Genomic DNA, 18,233 nt, shown 5'->3' with positions numbered 1-18,233 from the left:
GAGATTCCTTTAAGCCCCAGCAAGTAAAGAAAATCTTATATTACATTGACTTAGTTGATGGTGTGCTTATACTGCTTGTTTTAGACCCAAAACTAAGAGAAACCTCTCCATGGAAGCTTCTGTTCAACATCACCTACAATTTAAAAAAAAACAGCACAAAAAAAATGCATTCAAAATGTAAAATGGGTCCCATTGGAGTGATTTTCTTTTACTTCCTGTCCATAGTCAAAACAGGAAGTGAGAGGAAATCCCTGCAATTTGGGGAATCCATTAGGGACCTCAAGATCACCTGAACTAGTGTTCCCATTGGAAGATTTCCCCTTTATTACTGTTCTTGGGACAACCCAAAATTCTGTGTTTTCTTTTACTTTTACTTACAATGATAATGGTAAACAGAGCAAATAGATAGAGTGAATCTCCCTAATAGGGGCATAGACAACAATAAAAACATGACATGGGTTATAACCCCTCTCCACTCTGTCCAAAACTAAAAGAAAATGTTTGCCTTTAGTTGTATTTTAATATATACATGCTATGGTCAAACAAATGAATAGACTAAAGCTGGCCATTGATGACTTTTTTTTTTTTTATTTTTTTTTATCAACCAGCGAGCTGATCGAAAAACAAACAGATTTCCCTATTCACATAAGCACGTTGAATAGAGGAATCCTCCCTGCTGTGAAGTTGTATTCTGACAGAGGCACTTCTACATCAACAAAAGTTTTTCAACATTTTTGCTCGACAGAAGTTGATAGATTGACTCCTGTCGAGCAGGAACTGCAATAAATTAATCAAAATTCATACAGTCCCTGCTAAACCGGCCAAATGTTGATCCATCTTAAAAATGTTGCTTATCATCTTCCAATATACTGCAAATCTCCCCCTCTATTGGACACAAATGCTTTGTTTCGTAAATGGCATTTTATCTCTACAATGCAACAGTTTACTGAACACCTACATTGTACTCTATTAATATTCAACAAGATATGGTCTAAATGCATCTAAAGCCTTCAAGCCTCTAACTTCCCAACGGTTCTTATATACCAGTGAGTCTGTCACCAGAGATTCACATGTTCTGCGCACTTCTGTTTTTTAACTTGTCTTTCTTTACCCCCTGAAAATGTATTCTGTACTTGATAAATTCTTTATATGTTTGAAGCTCCAAGTTATTTGTTATAATTTAATCACAAAAAGGAATACCTTGTCAACTTGCCTGATAAATAGTAATATGTCTATAAATATTGATTATATTTACTCGATAAGCTAAATTACAGGCTTCTAATATAGTCTATTTGAACATGATTTGGTTTAACACAATGCTTGTTTAATTGTACTGTGTTTTGCTATAAAATAATCCATGATTATAAAAAAAAGCCCACTGAATGTAGGGCCAGTAATACATTTTGCTCAACCAATGGTAAAAATTTAGGAAAAGAAAACTAAAACAATATGCCTTTCACTATAAAATAAATGAAAACTGGTTTATTCTATGGGAAAGCTTGATTTCAAATAAGAGAATGCTTTGTTTTCAAAGCACATTAGAAACTGCTGACTAGTAGGGGCAGATGGCAGGCTAATTAGCTACATCTAAGAACATTCTGTGACTATACTGACATTTGGCTTTTAACATTCTTGACAATTTGTCAATCTGAGGGCACAGTGTGGAAAGTAAAGGGTACTTCTGGGTTACTTTTTATATATTTATTTACAGCCATTCCTTTCCTAAAATAAAAAGTAACACAATGTTTATGCCCAAACATATTGCCCCCGCATGAAAAAACTTCAAAGCACAATAATCAATAATAGATAATAAAACATGTTTGGATACTGCAAGTCACTGACAGATGAACTGATCTTCACAGTCTCAAGCAAGTAAAATAGGCAACACCATACCAAGACGATGATATCTACAGAAATGCTAATTTCCTGCCTCCTTCTGAAGAAACAAGTTGGCAGAGAAAGAAAAATCTAATTAGAATCAACCTTTTCTAGTTAAAGTGGCAATAAACACAAAACCAAAAATGTAATATATTGCAGCTTACCAATCATTAGATGTGGTGGACCCTTCCTTCCCTGTTCCCACCTTGTGATCTGGCCAGTAAAACACCTCCTGTATTAGAGTGCCCCAACTCCAGTTGAAGGAGCACAAGAGGCTCCTTTGGAAAGCAGTATTCTTAATCCGGGGGAAGGAAGTGTTGGATGTATTATGAGATTTAGAAACACAAAAAAATTTAAGTCAAACTCCAGCTCACACTTTATAAACAGTTACAGCAACGTTTTTTGTTTTGTTTTTCTTGGAAAATGGCTTTACATAAAAAAATAAAAATAAAAGCTGATCATTGTAAGCATCACTGTCAGTGGTAAATAATTAGCCTCATCCTTCTAATTGTTACATATGCAAGAGAGCTCTTTTTTTTCCAAAAAAACAACTGAATTATTGGCCAGACCACCAGGTTAAAATAAAGGAAAGAAAGCCTAAAAATGTAAACTAGTGCAGCTCTCTCTGGCTATGAGGGGGCAAACACAAACACAATTGCACAGAAGAGGAGATTGCTGTACTAACATTGGACCACTCAAGTGAGGTGGAGGGTGGAATCCTGCCTGCTTTGCCATTGTATTCTGACAGTGGAGGAGTCAGCTGAGCTCCTTCGCTGTCAGAATAAACTAATCAGTGCTGCAGCCTGTACATTTTCAAGCAATCCTGTTCACGAGCAGTCAATCAGTAGGTTGACTTCTCTTGAACAGGACCTGCCATAGATTGGTCAAAATGTGCACGGTCTCAGCTGAACCGGATGAATTTTGTTCCATCTATGACCAACTTTAGATGGCTCTAAAGATTTCAATCTCCTGAACACACATTGTCCGTCTGGCTTTTTTCTTGGACCTCTGTCCATCACTATGATAAATAGAGGTAGCTGCAGGGGCCACCGTATGTTACCGTATGTCAGCATAAGTCCAAAGATCAGTTGATCATGAATGCATTTTGTATACAGTATATATAGAGTGGCTTGGTTAGGTTTGCCCACTAAGTACTCTATTTAGCTGCCATAAGTTTACAGTATTTATGGGTGGGGCCAACTTGCCCAGTGCACACGGGGCCTTTTTGCTCACTTTCACTTTCCTCCTGCCTTCAGACTCTCCAGTGTATGCACTCACTAATGCCATCGACCAGATGGGGCCTCATTTATGTGGCACCAACATTATGGCAGTACCTCAACTGAGAAGCAAGACATACATCCTGGTGTCTCTTTATCATAGTGGGAAGCTGTCATACAGGTGCCTCCCGGTCTCACGATGCATACACCTGCTCAGCCATGTGACATTTTGAAGTAGACACCACAGAACAGTGTCTTGTTGCACCAGTCCAGCTTGACTTATCCATCTATTTCCCAGTGAGAGCCCAGATAGCAATGATAACTTACCACAAATTTGTGGCAGTGTTGAACTGTAAGTCTGTTAAAATGCTGCACATTTTTACTGGCAGGTTGTACACTTGCAGAGCACTTGAAGCATAAGTTCTAGGTGACACTTTTTCAATTTGTAGCAATTTTGGGTGTCAAGTCTCTAGCAAGAGCAAAGTTGCACTGGTGAGTCTATAGCAAGAGCTCTGCACGTTTACAGCATGAACATTTAACCACAGTGACCCCTGTGGTGGGATAACTATTGAAGAAAATAACTGAACTAGAACTTGCAGCTGACATGCAGAATGTTTTCAAAGAAAGTTGATCTGGAGTCATTCAATGTGGACTTTCTGCAATTGTGCAACAAACTTGTGAAGCCTAGTAAGTTCAGCAATAGCTTAGCAAGTCATTTTCAAACTTGCAGCAAAATTGCTTGCTATCTGTCAGAATAGGGTCCCGTGGAGCACCAGCGCAAACCCCCATGTGCATGCATAATTAACTCTTTTCTCTTCCGTATCATACGGCTAGGTCCCTAGGGTCTCTGCCAGGTGGGTCCAGTCCCCCAATGACCAGTTTCTTCACAATGTATAAGACCCATCATCCCTGCCAGTACTGCTGTTCTGCTGTCTAGCTGTCATATCATTCGTCTCTTGTACTTGTTACCCCTTGGAATGGCATGTCACCACTTCACTCTGTGTGTGCCCCATTCTTCCATATACCATTACCAGCATGCACCCTTTTAAGTAACTTCACACCAGGCTAGAACTAATTTTCAAAAGCTTTACTGAAACGCTCAACATAACAGTTCCAAAACAAAGTGCACAGTCTCTGCCCTAAAATCAGGCTTGTGGCTGCCCCAGCATGCCTGCACAGGCAAGAGTCTATACACAGCAGAGTCCACAGTGGCAGAGCTCAGAGCTCCAGAGCTGGGGCTCTTTATGGTGGACTGCAGGTCCCAGCAATCCCCCTACATGTGGAAGGTTCTTAGAGGCAGGCAAGGCTCTCTCTGGTAGCTTAACTGTTTTCCTCCTGGCTGGGGCAACAGCTATATTACTACCCAGCATTTCAACCTGTGTACCTGCTTACTTTGAGTTTGGAAAAAACAATAAGGATTCCTTTGTGCATGCAACTATTTTTCTTTTATACTTAGAGGAACATCAACACCAACTGTTTTTTTTTAAGTACTTCATTTGCATAGTATAAATTACTCTGTGAATAGTAATGATGGGGATGTTACAAAGTATGCAATTAAATCTTAAAAAATAAAGTAGTATAGTACTTATACTGGAGCTATGAAATCCTGTACTAGCAGTTTATTTACACCACTTTAAGAGATTGCACGATTTTATTGAATAAGGCTGTATGTTTTCTTTGCATGTACTACAATTAATATGTAATAATTGCAGCATGTTGTCTCAGCTTAGTGTTAATAATTGTAACCTGTTCATTTCAGAAGGCAGATGCAGTAAAAACAACAACATTCTCTGGTTGTATGGGTGAAACATTTCTTGATAATAAGCCTATTGGATTGTGGAATTATAGGGACCGAGAAGGCAACTGTAAAGGATGCTCAATTAGGTAAATAATACTTTTCTTTTACAACACCTATGTTTTGTTCTTTGGCATTTAATCTAAATTCTTTCCCACCTTTTTTGAGCATATTTAACAATATTGTACAATCAGTTGTGGTGTGTTCTAATCCAGGACAAGCAGTCAAAAAAATAGCTTTTTGTTTATTATGTAGGTTTGTTGATAAACTAATATTTACAGTATATAATATTATAATATAACTGTCTAAGAAAAAGGGTGGCATAAACTCAAATGGTTTTCAGCTTAATATGTTCTCTGCATTAAAGAGTAAGGCCCCTTTCACACTGACGTCCCGTTCAGGCCCGCCTGTCAGTTTTTCAGGCGGACCTGAACGGGTGCTCCATAGAGCTCTATGGAGCGTCGGATGTCAGCGGTGACATGTCCGCTGACATCCGACGCGCTCCGATCCGAAAAAGTGTAACGGAGGAAAAAGCTATTTTTCCATCCGTCTGCGGATCGGATCGGGTGACGACGGGCACTGCGGTCCGTCGTCATCCGATCTCCCATAGGGGAGAGCGGCGCTGTGACAGGTCCGTCCCTGCGCAGTGTGCAGAGACGGACCTGTCATCTCCCTGCTCAGCGGGGATCGACGGAGTGATCCCCGCTGAGCAAACGGATATCCACGGGGCGGATCAGAACTGATCCGCCCCGTGTGAAAGGACCCTAACTCCATTTTTGTTGAGAAAAAAACATTCCCCTCCAGATGATCTATGTACATTGCAGGGATATTAACAAACCTTGTTGCAGATTCTCGCTTTGTTTTATTCTGAAGAAATAGCTGCTTGCTTGCCCACGTCCATGTAAATCTATATGGAAATGGTTTTATAATTACCAACCAGCTGCTGCACCTACAGGACTCTAATGAGGAAGTTGGCAGGGTTTGCATCCCTTAAGCCCTGGTTCACATTGATGTTTCACTTGAAGTAGCGTAGTTTCAGAGTAGCAGGCCAATGCGATTTCAGGTGCTACTTGAAAGACATCTGTGCGGCTTCATGCACAGATGTCTATTGAAGACATAGTGCAGGAACTAGTAGTGCAAGAACTATTTTTGCAAATCGATGCGACACCGCAAAGTCGATGTCACACCGATTGGAGCAATGCTATTGCCAGCAATAGGCTGTAATATGACCTGCGATTTGACCTGTCAAATCGCATGATAAACTGCTCCAATATGAACTAGGGGTTAGACATGATTTCCCTTTGGGATTACTCACCAAAAATTACATTTTTGTTGCAGGCATACCAAAAATATGACTTGTAGTTTAGTGCAGACTTCTGGGAAAATTGGTAAGCCAATCACACAAGCAGAAAATTACATTTTCAGGGGGCGTTCTGTATAACATCTGTTTACAAAATGCTTCCAGGTAGCCAAATTGCATTGCAATTTACAAAAAATTACAGTGCTGCAGATTGAATAGGAAAGGTAATTTTTAATAACATTCAATTTCAATGACTTGAGTCGCAATTGTATATGCTGTATTATTTTTTTATTTTATTATTATTATTAGTATTACTATTTATTATTATTTATTTTATTATATATTTTTTTCTCACAAAAGTGAAGTTACCCTTTCAGGTAAAAAAACCTTCCAACTGTTCCCCCACTCCCCTCCCTAAATCCCACCTGTTTCAATACAATGCTGTGCCCATCTGCAGCACCATTTCTCCCACTTCCTGCTCTCACAGGAGACTTTGAGATCAGTGTGAGAAATTGCTGCCAGTCAAATCCTGTGATTAGAGAACGAGGGTGTGGCTGAGCCAGGCTGTGTGTTACTATGGACGCACACCGCCTGGCTCGGAAGTGCGCAAGCTCAGGTGCCCCCTCAGCACTTGGCTTTCCTGCGGGGCACCTGTAGGAAAGTATGAGCAGACAGAGTGAGTTGAGGGACTTCAGAAGAGGCGATAAGTGGCCAGGAAAGGGCATGACCTCTGCCCAGTTTGTTGTCTGTGCCCCAATTGGGGAGATTTCCCCTTATTTTCCATTACCAGGACAGAATGTGAAGGGAAATCTCTTCCACATGGAAATGAACAGTAAAAAAAACAATTTAAGAAAGAGTTGAAAGATTAGAACCTTTGCCAGGTTCTTGCTGCAGCTTTTTCCTCACTTCAAAACAAAAAAAAGGACATATTGTAGACTTATACTTTAAGATTGGTCTTTGGGTGGAAAATATTAGAGAAGCAGCAGCAGGGGTGCATTATACCCATGCCCCAAATCTGCTATGACCTAAAACTTCACTTTTAGTCATAATAGTCTAAAATTAGTGAGAAATATAAAATGATGGAATAGATATATAACTGCCTTCATTATAGGGAGATAACAACCAGACTTCAAATATGTCTTTAACTTTTGTTGGACAATCTTTCCGCCTGAGTGGAGATGTGTATAGGGTAGGGTCAGTATCCTGGCCACATACCACAACCCAAAGGCATGGAATGATACTAAAGGTTACTGTGGTTACTAAAAGGTTCAGTTGCCCATCAAAGTCAAATATATCACAGTACTCTTTGAGCCTGGAAAAATAATCACTTCTATCAATCCATTATCTCCACCAGTCCACAAAAATCTCCCTTTTCCTGCTATAACTAAACCTACATTGCCCCAATATACAGTATCTAAGTACCCATAATGAAAAACAGAGAGAATTAAAAATTAAAAATGAACTCAACATGTTTCACCTCAAAACAAAGCTTTAACAGATCAGCTTCAAAAGCACACTTCCTGTTCAGGTGACCCTGTGTTAGGGTGTGGCCTAATGTCAGAAATGAAGGTGACACAGAAAGCAAAAATAAAAGCTAATAGAGTCTCTAACTTTTCTGGAAATTAAAAAAAGGCAAAAATGGGACTTTAAGCTGCCCATACACTGAATCAATATGCACAATATACCTCAATTAAAAAGATTTTCGGATGCAGCTGCTGGGTGGGGGTCAGCTGTCAAAATACAATAGCTACAGCAGAAGATTGGTCAATCTACATTGTAGAGCAAGGGTGGTGGAATCTGTCAGGTTTTCTTTTTACATTGAACCTGTTTAATGTATGGTCAACTTTGATATGATAACAGGAAATGGCTATGATAATTTATATTAAGTGTTTTGTATCTCTAATGATTTTGTTGTGATCTAAAGTGATTTACTTGCAGTTTATATTGTTTTTTGCAAAATGTTGTAAAGCAATATTAGTTTGCAACATTGCACATTTCATAACTAACATAGCGCACATCCAAATGACTGAATATTGTTTAATGCTCGATTTTTGTAACAAAAGAAATATAGCAACTTATTCTCTATCAGCTTGGTAACTAATATTTCCCCTCTTTATAGTCCACAGGTAGCAGACAGTGAAGGAACAGTTCAATTTGATGGAGATGGATATGCATCGGTTAGCCGCCCCGTTAGATGGAACCCCAATATTTCTACAATTGTGTTCAAGTTTAAAACATTTTCATCAAATGCACTGTTAATGTACTTAGCAACAAATGACTTGGTAAGGAAACATTTAACTTTTTTGCAGAAAATCAGATTTAAGATCATGGAGCTTGATGCCGCGCACACACGACCAGACTATCCGGCAGAAAAGGTCCAACGGTCTTACCGACGGACTTTCAACGAACTTTCAACGGACTTCCGAATGAACGGACTTGCCCACACACTAAAATCCTTTCGTTTTGAACGTGATGACATAAGACAGGACTAGAAAAGGAAATTCAATAGCCAGTAGCCAGTAGCTGCCCTTGCGTCATATTTGGTTCGTCGGACCAGCATACAGACGAATGGTTTTCCCAATAGCAATTGAGTCCGTCAGAAAGATTTGAAACATGTTCTATTTCTAGGTCCGTCTGATTTATTTAAGAAAAAAGTCAGATGAAGCCCACATACGATCCTACTATCCGACGGAATGATTCCGTCTGACCCTTTCCGCCGGAAAGTCTGATCGTGTGTACGCTGCATTAGTCAAGCCAGCATTCCCTTCACCTGAAAATGTCAACACTTATTGAATAGAGCGTGGCACTCCCAGAATAGAAAAGAGCTATGATGTGCAAGGAGGGAGGGGGTTGTGCTATGGAATTAATTCAACCCAGCATAGTCAAAAGTTCTAGCAAGTTCAAAGGCACATCACAAATGAAGAAAACATCTATGGTAAGGAAAAATAAGTAAGCATTTAGATTTTTATTTTTATTTTTCTGTGCTTTTACCTGCAGTTTTTAAGCTAGGGACATAGAAGCTGATTTAATAAATTGTGTGAAGATTCACATTAATTATCTAGTCAGATAAAAAGTAAATCCATCTTTACTTTTTTTTTCTGTGCAAATTATTGGATAATTAAAGTATTTAAACAATTTATTATTTGAGCTTTTTCAACACTTCTAAAAAATCAGCCTGTGCTCATTATGAGGGGCTCTCCCTGTGCTGTGCTGACTTCCTGGGTTTTTACCTTCATCATAACGAATAATCATAATTAACGAACATTCTTATTTTGTCCGATTCCAAATCTTCCATTGACTACCAGTACCAGTCTCCTACTCCCATATTTAAAAAGGTAATTTTCTCACCCCTCACTCAGCAGCAGAAGAAAACCTCTGATTGGTCAACAAAACACCAGTCACGTTTCCGTTGTAACGGAATTTTAAATCCGAAATTCGTAAACAAAATGTCATACTTCGTACAAAATTCGGAAGCATAGCAATTCGTATTTCGGAACCTCCTGAATGTACGAATTTATGGAAATTCGTACGAATTTTCGATTCATACAAAACTTATCACACATGTCTAATAGCCATTCATATATATGCGAGTTAAAGTGGTGCCGACTTCAAAGTAGTCCCTGTACTACTTTGGTCTGACTTTCATGCGAGCTGAGGTCTATATACCTCAAGTTTACACAGGCATTCCCTGAAATCGTGTCAAAATCGTAGTAAAATCATGCAACTTTGAAGTCGCGGTAGTGTGAAAGGTGAACTATATAAATGTTTTCTACTTCCCATGGAAACAAAAGCAGGGTCAAAGGTAAAGCACGCTTACAACAATCAGCCCTTGGCAATTGTTATCTTCCAAACCTAATTAAACATGTGGTCAATGTAATTTGATTATAAATACCAAAAATTAGTGCAGAGCAACTACACACATAAATATATAAACATCAATCATATAGAGAACAAATTATGAAAGTATAAGTAATAAGTACTATATAAAGAAAGTCCAATCATAGATGTAGCCACCAATGTGACATTGTAAACCAAATATATTCAAAAGGTGTCCAGTGCTCCTCCACTCATGCAGATAAGCTGCTCACTTCACAGCTATAACCCCACATTACCAGAAGGTCAAAGCAAGCTTGGTTTCCTAAAGGGGTAATGATCCCAATGATCGCCTGATAACTGATCCCTTACACCCAGATGCGGGCACTCTGATCCTCAATGGCACTGACGACATGTATGGGAGCTATGAGAAAAACACACACACCCATGCTCTCCATTCAAAAATGTAACAAGATGAGGAAAGTAAAAAGTAGTATACTTACAAAAATGGCACTGCAACAAGTGCTAACTCTCAGACACACGTGAACAACACAGCTGGCGTCCAGCCACATACCAAGATACTCATGGCCATCTTGGTATCTGGCTGGATGCCAACTGTGTTGTAGGAAATGCATTAGATGAATTGCTACCCATCTAGGTTGTATGGAATGATGAGATGGATATTTAAATAATCATGGTTATAAAAAATGCTGACAATCAATAGATCTGTATACTGGAATCTACTTGTTATTCAATATTGAGACATATTTGTGATAAGCAGCATTTTTATCTGTATAGCTAAAGTTTGGTGTATTCATTTTCTATGTCTTAATATTCACTGTTATACAGTAGGGATGAGCTGGGTGTTTGAGTCGAACGCATGTTCATCTCGAACACCGGCTGTTCGCCCGTTCGGCGAAACCAGACCTTTATGGGCCGTTTGCGCCAAATTCGAATGGCGCTCGCGACCCATAATGCACTGCGGCATCGCGGTGCATTTCTGGCTGATGATAGGCCAAGCATGCACTATGATCCGCATGCTTGGCCAATCACAGCACCGTCAGCAAGGAGAGCCATAATTGGGCACAGTTCAAAATTACAAACAGATTCTACGTAACAACAAACCTACACAGTCCCTGTCTTGTTTGCACTGCCTGTATACTGCTGTTCTGAGTATATAGGGCCTGGGGGCCCCACCCCTTTCCTTTTTTTTATGTGGGTACAGGGTTCCCCTTAATATCCTTACAAGACCCAAAGGGGCTGGTAATGGGCAGGGGGGGCTACCCATGCAATTTTTCTCAATGATTTTCATCCGTATTGCCGGAACCAGACATTACATTAAAAACGCAAGCAGTTTTAAATTACCTTTTTTCTGTTAGAAATTGAATTTTGTGCAGGGACTGTTCTAAACACAGGAAACACGTACCACTTCACAAGTATACTATAGACACCCCCCAGGCATGATATTTAAAGGAATATTTCACTTTTTTTCACTTTAAGCGTTATTAAAATCAGTGCTCCCGAAAAAACTATTTTTTTTTGCATTGATACACGTCCCCTGGGGCAGGAGTCGGGTCCCCAAACCCTTTTTAGGACAATAACTTGCATATTGGCCTTTAAAATCAGCACTTTTGATTTCGAAAGTTCGAGTCCCATAGACTTTAATGGGGTTCTAAAGTTCGCACAAATTTTCGGTCCATTCTTAGGTTCTGGTGCGAACCGAACCGGGGGGTGTTCAGCTCATCCCTATTATACAGTACACCATTTTTTTGTTATTAAACTGTCTTTGGGGGTAAGGTGTGTGAAACAGTAAATGATTCCTATGACTACCATGTAATGGCACTTATAACCTTCACCCAAATTTGAGTTACTGCACATACACAGTAACTCAATAAGGCATTCATTACAGTGATCAGGACTGGATGGTCCCCACATAATTAGAATGAATTAGAATGGGATTTTGGTGGGGCACTCTAATAAGGTCACTGAACGGGTCTGAGTTGAGCTATGGGTGGGGTTAACTGTGTCCCAGGGAAAGGGACTGAATTGTGGAATATATGTAGGTCTCATCTGAACCTAAGCATTGCTTGATATAAAATGTAGTGAATCCTAGAAAAACAGTGATATAAATAAGATTCTCACTAAAGGATATGCTCACATATAGCTAGCCTTTGAGGTATAATCCAGCAGTGCTCTCTTTGCTGAGCAAATGGTACAGATATTGAAGAGATTTTTCAATCACATGTGTGATTAGTACTACTAAAGCATACTACATACTCAGTCCCAAGTGTATAAACCTATGCTGCTGTTGCACTTCTTTACTCACTATGTGTAAATACGTAAGTAAAAACAACATTTGTATTGGCTTTATAAAAATAAGCTGAATTTTTGCTTTACTATATTATGAAAACACTGTTTATTTTACAAATCATATTTGTAGATGATGTCCTAATTGCTGTATATGTAGATTTGTATGCCAAGAATGAATATTTATGTGTGTATATATATATATATATATATATATATATATATATATACACTGTATATACACACCCACTGTGTATGTATATATATATATATATGCCAAGAATGAATATTTATGTGTGTATATATATATATATATATATATATATATATATATATATATATATATATATATACACTGTATATACACACCCACTGTGTATGTATATATATATATATATATATATATATATATATATATATATATATATATATATATATATATATATATATATATATACTGTATATACAGTATGTGATATAGCTTTTATTTTTTCCTTTTCAAATTTTAACAGAAAGATTTCATGAGCGTTGAGCTGACTGATGGTCGTATAAAAGTTAGTTATGATCTAGGATCCGGCACAGCGTTTGCAGTCAGCAACAAAAATCATAATGATGGCAAATGGAAATCCTTCACTCTCTCCAGAATACAAAAACAAAGTAGGTATTACACACAGACACACAAGTTTTAAAAGGCGATGGTATGGCTGTCACATACAAAAGCTTAAACTAGATGTAAATCCAGTCATAAATAAGTTTTACCATTTTAAGCTGTTTAAAAAAAAAAAAATGTATTTTGCGGCTTTCATTATAAGATTGCTTGCAATAAATAAAGGTCCTTGTTCAGGCACATCCTGTTTTGAAGTGGGGACTGTCTACCAGTTATACTTCTGAGTTGATACCCTGTCATATACAACCCTGGGGGAGACTACAAATGGTCATTCCAACACACGTTGCTCAGACATAATGTATCATTGTCACGATCAGGAACTAGGTCCATAGCAATGATGTGCAGCTAAGACCCATACCATTTTTTTATGTCTCCTGTTTCAGTAGACATTGAGTATAGTATAGTAATATTTATTTTTTACCGGGTATAAGCAGAATTTCACTCATCAGGCTGGGTGTGATTGATTTTTATAGTTCGAGAAAATGTTACGCCTCAGGAAAGGAGGTCAGATTCTAAGTCCCTGGTACTGCCCATTCTTGGACATTATGGGAAAGGCTCCTCCAGTACCTCTCTCTATCAGTTCTGCTTGATTTTACATAACCCTAATAAAGAGAAGATAAAGAAGGAACACAACTAATCCTGTGCTGCATGACAGGTGTAACCTCTATAGCAATGCACATAAGGATCATATATAAGGATCAGCATATTGAACAATCTCATGGGTTCCCAAATATTTGGAAAGTTTATTGAAAGTCCAAATATTCTGGGTTAGATGATAATGTATCAAATGTACTAATGCTGAATTTATGATTTTGACCTTGGTTTAAATGTAAGTCTTTTTTATTATTATTATTATTGGTTGCTTTTGTTGTTGTTTATTTGTTTTAAAAACAAACATTCAAAAATAAAATCTGAATTAAAAAAAGGGAGGTCCAAATGGGTGAAAAAATGACCTCTGGTGTATTTAGCCTATTCAGGTCCTAATCATAATGGTACTTTGACCAAGGCCCAAACGACTAGCATTTTGTATGCTGAATTACATACAAATTCCAGTGGGTTAAATCAGTTGGTTAGTATCATTAAATTATACCCATCTTTTGAACGTGTGTCCACTCAATTTTAGGTTGTGTACAATAAGGAGCTACTGTATGTATAAATTAACATTTACAGCATGGTTCACCAGTTCTGCCAGAAATTGGGATGATATTTAGTTGACATGCTCATTTTTTCATTTAACCACTATTTATCTAATACTTTTTAGCCAATTTTTCTACTGTGGATGTTGATACAAATGAAGAGGACAAAGTAACCACCACAGCTACTGGAAGTAATTTTGGTCTCAATTTGAAAGCTCATGAAAATATATATTTTGGTGGCCTGCCAGTACTGAATGGCATAAGGTAAATACACTGCCCTATGTAAATTGAGTTCATGTGCTTTGTATTTTGCATGCCACAACAAATATATATGGATAAAGTAAATTACTTACTAGATCAATCCATATTTTTTTTAAGCCTTCACCTTGAAGGTGTACTCTTTGTCACGAGGCTATCTATGAATTCATATGAACACATTTGGGAACAGGATAGCCGCACTCCGAGAAATTCTTTTATTGAAGCTTCAGTCCATACAGACAGGATAAATGACAAACTGCTTATTGCAAATTGGAAAATTTGCTATCTTATTTTATATTTCCAGTATGAGTTTGTTGCTTACAGCTAACATTGAATTAAATCATGTTATGGTCACTACTACCCAGATTTTCTTTTATATGAACATTAGTAAAAAATCTCTGCATGGTTTGAGATTGCCAGTTCCAACAGAGCATCATTCTTAGTTGGGGCCTCTATAAACTGTACCATAACATTTTTGCCATTTAACTGTTCCAGCAGTGCCATTACTCCAGTCAATCTCCGGGTAGTTAACATTCCCCATTATTATCACTGTCACAGCCCTTGCAGACCTTTCTATGTGTGTAAGGAGCTAAGTCTCCACCTCTTCATTAACACTGGGTGGCCTATAACAAATTCCAATGATAACTTTTGAAGTATGCACACCATGTGCAGTTCCACCCATAATGCTTCAGCCTCATCACACTCTCCATCAACTAGGTCCTCTTTCACACTCGCTTTGAGATTACTTCTCACATAAAGACAGACACCACCACCCCTCCACTTTACCCTGTCTTTCCGAAAGAGAGTATAGCCAGGAATATTATTAGTCATGTGAAGAATGAAGCCAAGAATCAGCAATACCAATTAAATCATAGTTCTCTTCAGTGGCGGCCCATCCATAGGGGGCACCCGGCGCTGCCCCCCCTCGGCAGTTAAAAAAATATATATATATTTTCTTTAAAGATGTCCCTTTAAGAAAAAAATGTAAAAAAGGTTCTTTTGTGCACTGTATCCCAGCGCGGAGCGCAGTGCAATATTGGAAATGCCACGTCTATGCAATCACAAGATTGCAGAGAAGGCGCTTCATTTGCCCCCAAAAAACTCACTCTGTGGCGTGGTCGATCGTGCCACAGGTTCCAGCACGATGGACTGGCCAGGCGAGCATCAGTTAGGACATGAATGGGGCTTCCAACGTCACTGAAGGAAGTTTGCTCTGCCCAAGTCCACTCCACTGCTACTCTGCTGCAGGTAATCACATAAGCTCAAACAAACAGCACAGCACTCGGTAGGTGAAACTACTTACTTCAGTCGGATGTCTCCCTCCCCCACTTATCATTCATCTTCGCGGTCGGCCCCTCCCAGGCAGTTAAAAAAATTTTTTATTTAAACATGTCCCTTGTAAAAAAAGGTCCTTATGTGTACTGTGTCCTGGCGCCGGGCGCAGTGCAATATTGAAAGCGCCACGTCTATGCAATCACGAGATTGCAGACGAGGCGCTTCATTTGCCCCAAAAAAACTCGCTCTGTTGCGCGGTCGATCGCGAATGCTGATATGTATGATTTACAGGTTGCAGAATGCAGATATGTGTGATTTACAGGTTGCTTTAGTAGAGCCCTGTGTATAATGTGCAGCCTGGTATATGATGTGCAGAGCCCTTTGTATAATGTGCAGCCTGGTATATGATGTGTAGAGCCCGGTGTATAATGTGCAGCCTGGTATATGATGTGCAGAGCCCGGTGTATAATGTGCAGCCTGGTATAGGATGTGCAGAGCTCTGTGTATAATGTGCAGCCTGGTATATGTAGTGCAGAGCCCTGTTTATAATGTGCAGCCTGGTATATGATGTGCAGAGCCCGGTGCATAATGTGCAGCCTGGTATATGATGTGCAGACCCCGGTGTATAATGTGCAGCCTGGTATATGATGTGCAGAGCCCTGTATATAATGTGCAGCCTGGTATATGATGTGCAAAGCCCTGTGTATAATGTGAAGCCTGGTATATGATGTTCAGTGCCGGTGTATAATGTGCAGCCTGGTATATGATCTGCAGAGCCTTGTGTATAATGTGCAGCCTGGTATATGATGTGCAGAGCCCGGTGTATAATGTGCAGCCTGGTATATGATGTGCAGAGCCCTGTGTATAATGTGCAGCCTGGTATATGATGTAGATTCTATAAGGGGTGAGGCTTATGCAAAGTGGGAGGGGCCACCCATGGAGGGGCGGGATCCTGAAACTTCACCAGCCACCACTGGTTCTCTTTGTGCACCAAGGCTTCTAACTCACCTATTTTGCTTGGCAGACTTCTGGCATTGGTGAACAAACACTTGAATTCATTGTCACATTTTGCACACATATTCTGCTTATTTTTTTCTTTTTGTACAAATAGTTCCACTTCCAATGGTTGTTTGTAACATGGGAACCTTCTGATCATCTGCCATTCTTTCCCCATTTCATTTCCCCATTTCAGCCACTGATAGGGACTGATCTCTGTCTGACCTTTTTCCCTGTTATTATCTAATTCACCCTCCCCCCTCAATTCTAATTTAGTTACTCCAGCCTTCTCATAAACTTCTCCCTCGGCCCAACAGACCTCCTTCCATTTAGGTGCAAACCATCTTTAGCATATAGATTTGACCCCAGTGCTCTAGAAACCAGACCCTTTTCTGATCATGCAGCCTCCCTTTCCTCCTGAAACATACCAGGTTACATGCCCCCAACATGCCATCAACCCCAGGGTGGGGTCAATGAAAATGTAAAATAGATTTTTATTTTTAATCAATTTTTATTTTTGAAAAGGCACTTACAGATATGCATAATTAACGTTTTTCTAATTGCAGTAGGGTAGGCCTCCTGCCATATGTGAACTAAACAGTAGTCAACAGTCAACATAAACAGAGGTGCATAAATATCAAAGTGGGTAACAGTATATGGCTCTATGCGAGCGGCTATGAAATAAAGGGATCTAGGGGTCAAGCCCATCCCGGGACCGGTGTAGTAGTCAGATGAGTTGAGGGTCCCCCTCCCCCTGACACCCCTATCGGGATCTGACTGTGTCGGGAGAGAAGTCAAGGCCCCCAAGACCCCCCGGCCCTCTCAAACTGGTAGCTTCTGTTCAGTTTCAGGATGGGAGATCCCCTATTTTGGACCATGTATGTGCTTTGTTTATGTTGGTCACAGACCTATCTGCGTATTCAACGTAGGTAAGTTATAAAAGAGAAAGGATAGAAAAAGAAAAAGAGAAGGGTGGACAGAGGGATAGAGAGGGGGAAGCGTCTTAGATCAGTATTGTTGAATGATGTAAAGATATGCCACTTGCCGAGCATAATGCCGTCCTGGCCATTTTAGGGCAGTGGGTCACAGAGTGAGCCGGTAAAAGAGAGACTCCAACATAGCTGGCCCAGGGCTCCCAAACCCTGTGGAATTTTGTTGAGGTATCCATTAAAATACTGGTCAGTTTTTCCCGAGACATAATCCACGATATCTTCCTCTTAACTGCTAGGAAAGAGGGTCTGGGTTGTTTCCATGCTGCTGCGGTAAAATAGATTTTTAACAATTCTATTTTGTGTAGATCAGTGACATAAAAACCATTTGAACAGCAGGTTTGTCAGGTTATGACATTATGAAATGTGGAAATTCCAAAGGTATGAATACTTATGCAACTCAATACATATTGTGAGATTTAAACTATAATAATACATGAAAAATTTCATGTAAAAGGTAATACTACCAAGAAGAGTGATTTAATATAAAAATAATACATTACTCACCTCACAATATGGTGAAAGACCTATACAACCACAACAAACATAGATGAAACGTAAGAGTTATGCGAATATATAACTTGTCATTCGTCAACCTGATG

The 18,233-nt window shown here is 39.2% G+C and overlaps 1 protein-coding gene across 6 annotated transcripts in view; it reads left to right on the top strand.

The window, feature by feature from the left end:
• The window catches only part of LAMA2 (laminin subunit alpha 2), a 1,237,914-nt gene that overhangs the window by 1,136,714 nt on the left and 82,967 nt on the right, over positions 1 to 18,233 (top strand). For all 6 annotated transcript variants that reach the window (XM_077486899.1, XM_077486900.1, XM_077486895.1 and 3 more), the window contains 4 exons: positions 4,855 to 4,979; positions 8,310 to 8,472; positions 12,823 to 12,967; positions 14,239 to 14,377. In XM_077486899.1, coding sequence (XP_077343025.1) covers positions 4,855 to 4,979; positions 8,310 to 8,472; positions 12,823 to 12,967; positions 14,239 to 14,377 — 572 coding nt within the window. The remainder of the gene's footprint in view (positions 1 to 4,854; positions 4,980 to 8,309; positions 8,473 to 12,822; positions 12,968 to 14,238; positions 14,378 to 18,233) is intronic.

The sequence above is a fragment of the Lithobates pipiens genome, unplaced genomic scaffold (assembly GCF_037356315.1).
Source record: "Lithobates pipiens isolate NorthernLeopardFrog02 unplaced genomic scaffold, aLitPip1_a1.2 Scaffold_18, whole genome shotgun sequence".
Classification (NCBI taxonomy): Eukaryota; Metazoa; Chordata; class Amphibia; order Anura; family Ranidae; genus Lithobates; species Lithobates pipiens.
This window is presented reverse-complemented; position numbering and strand designations above follow the sequence as displayed.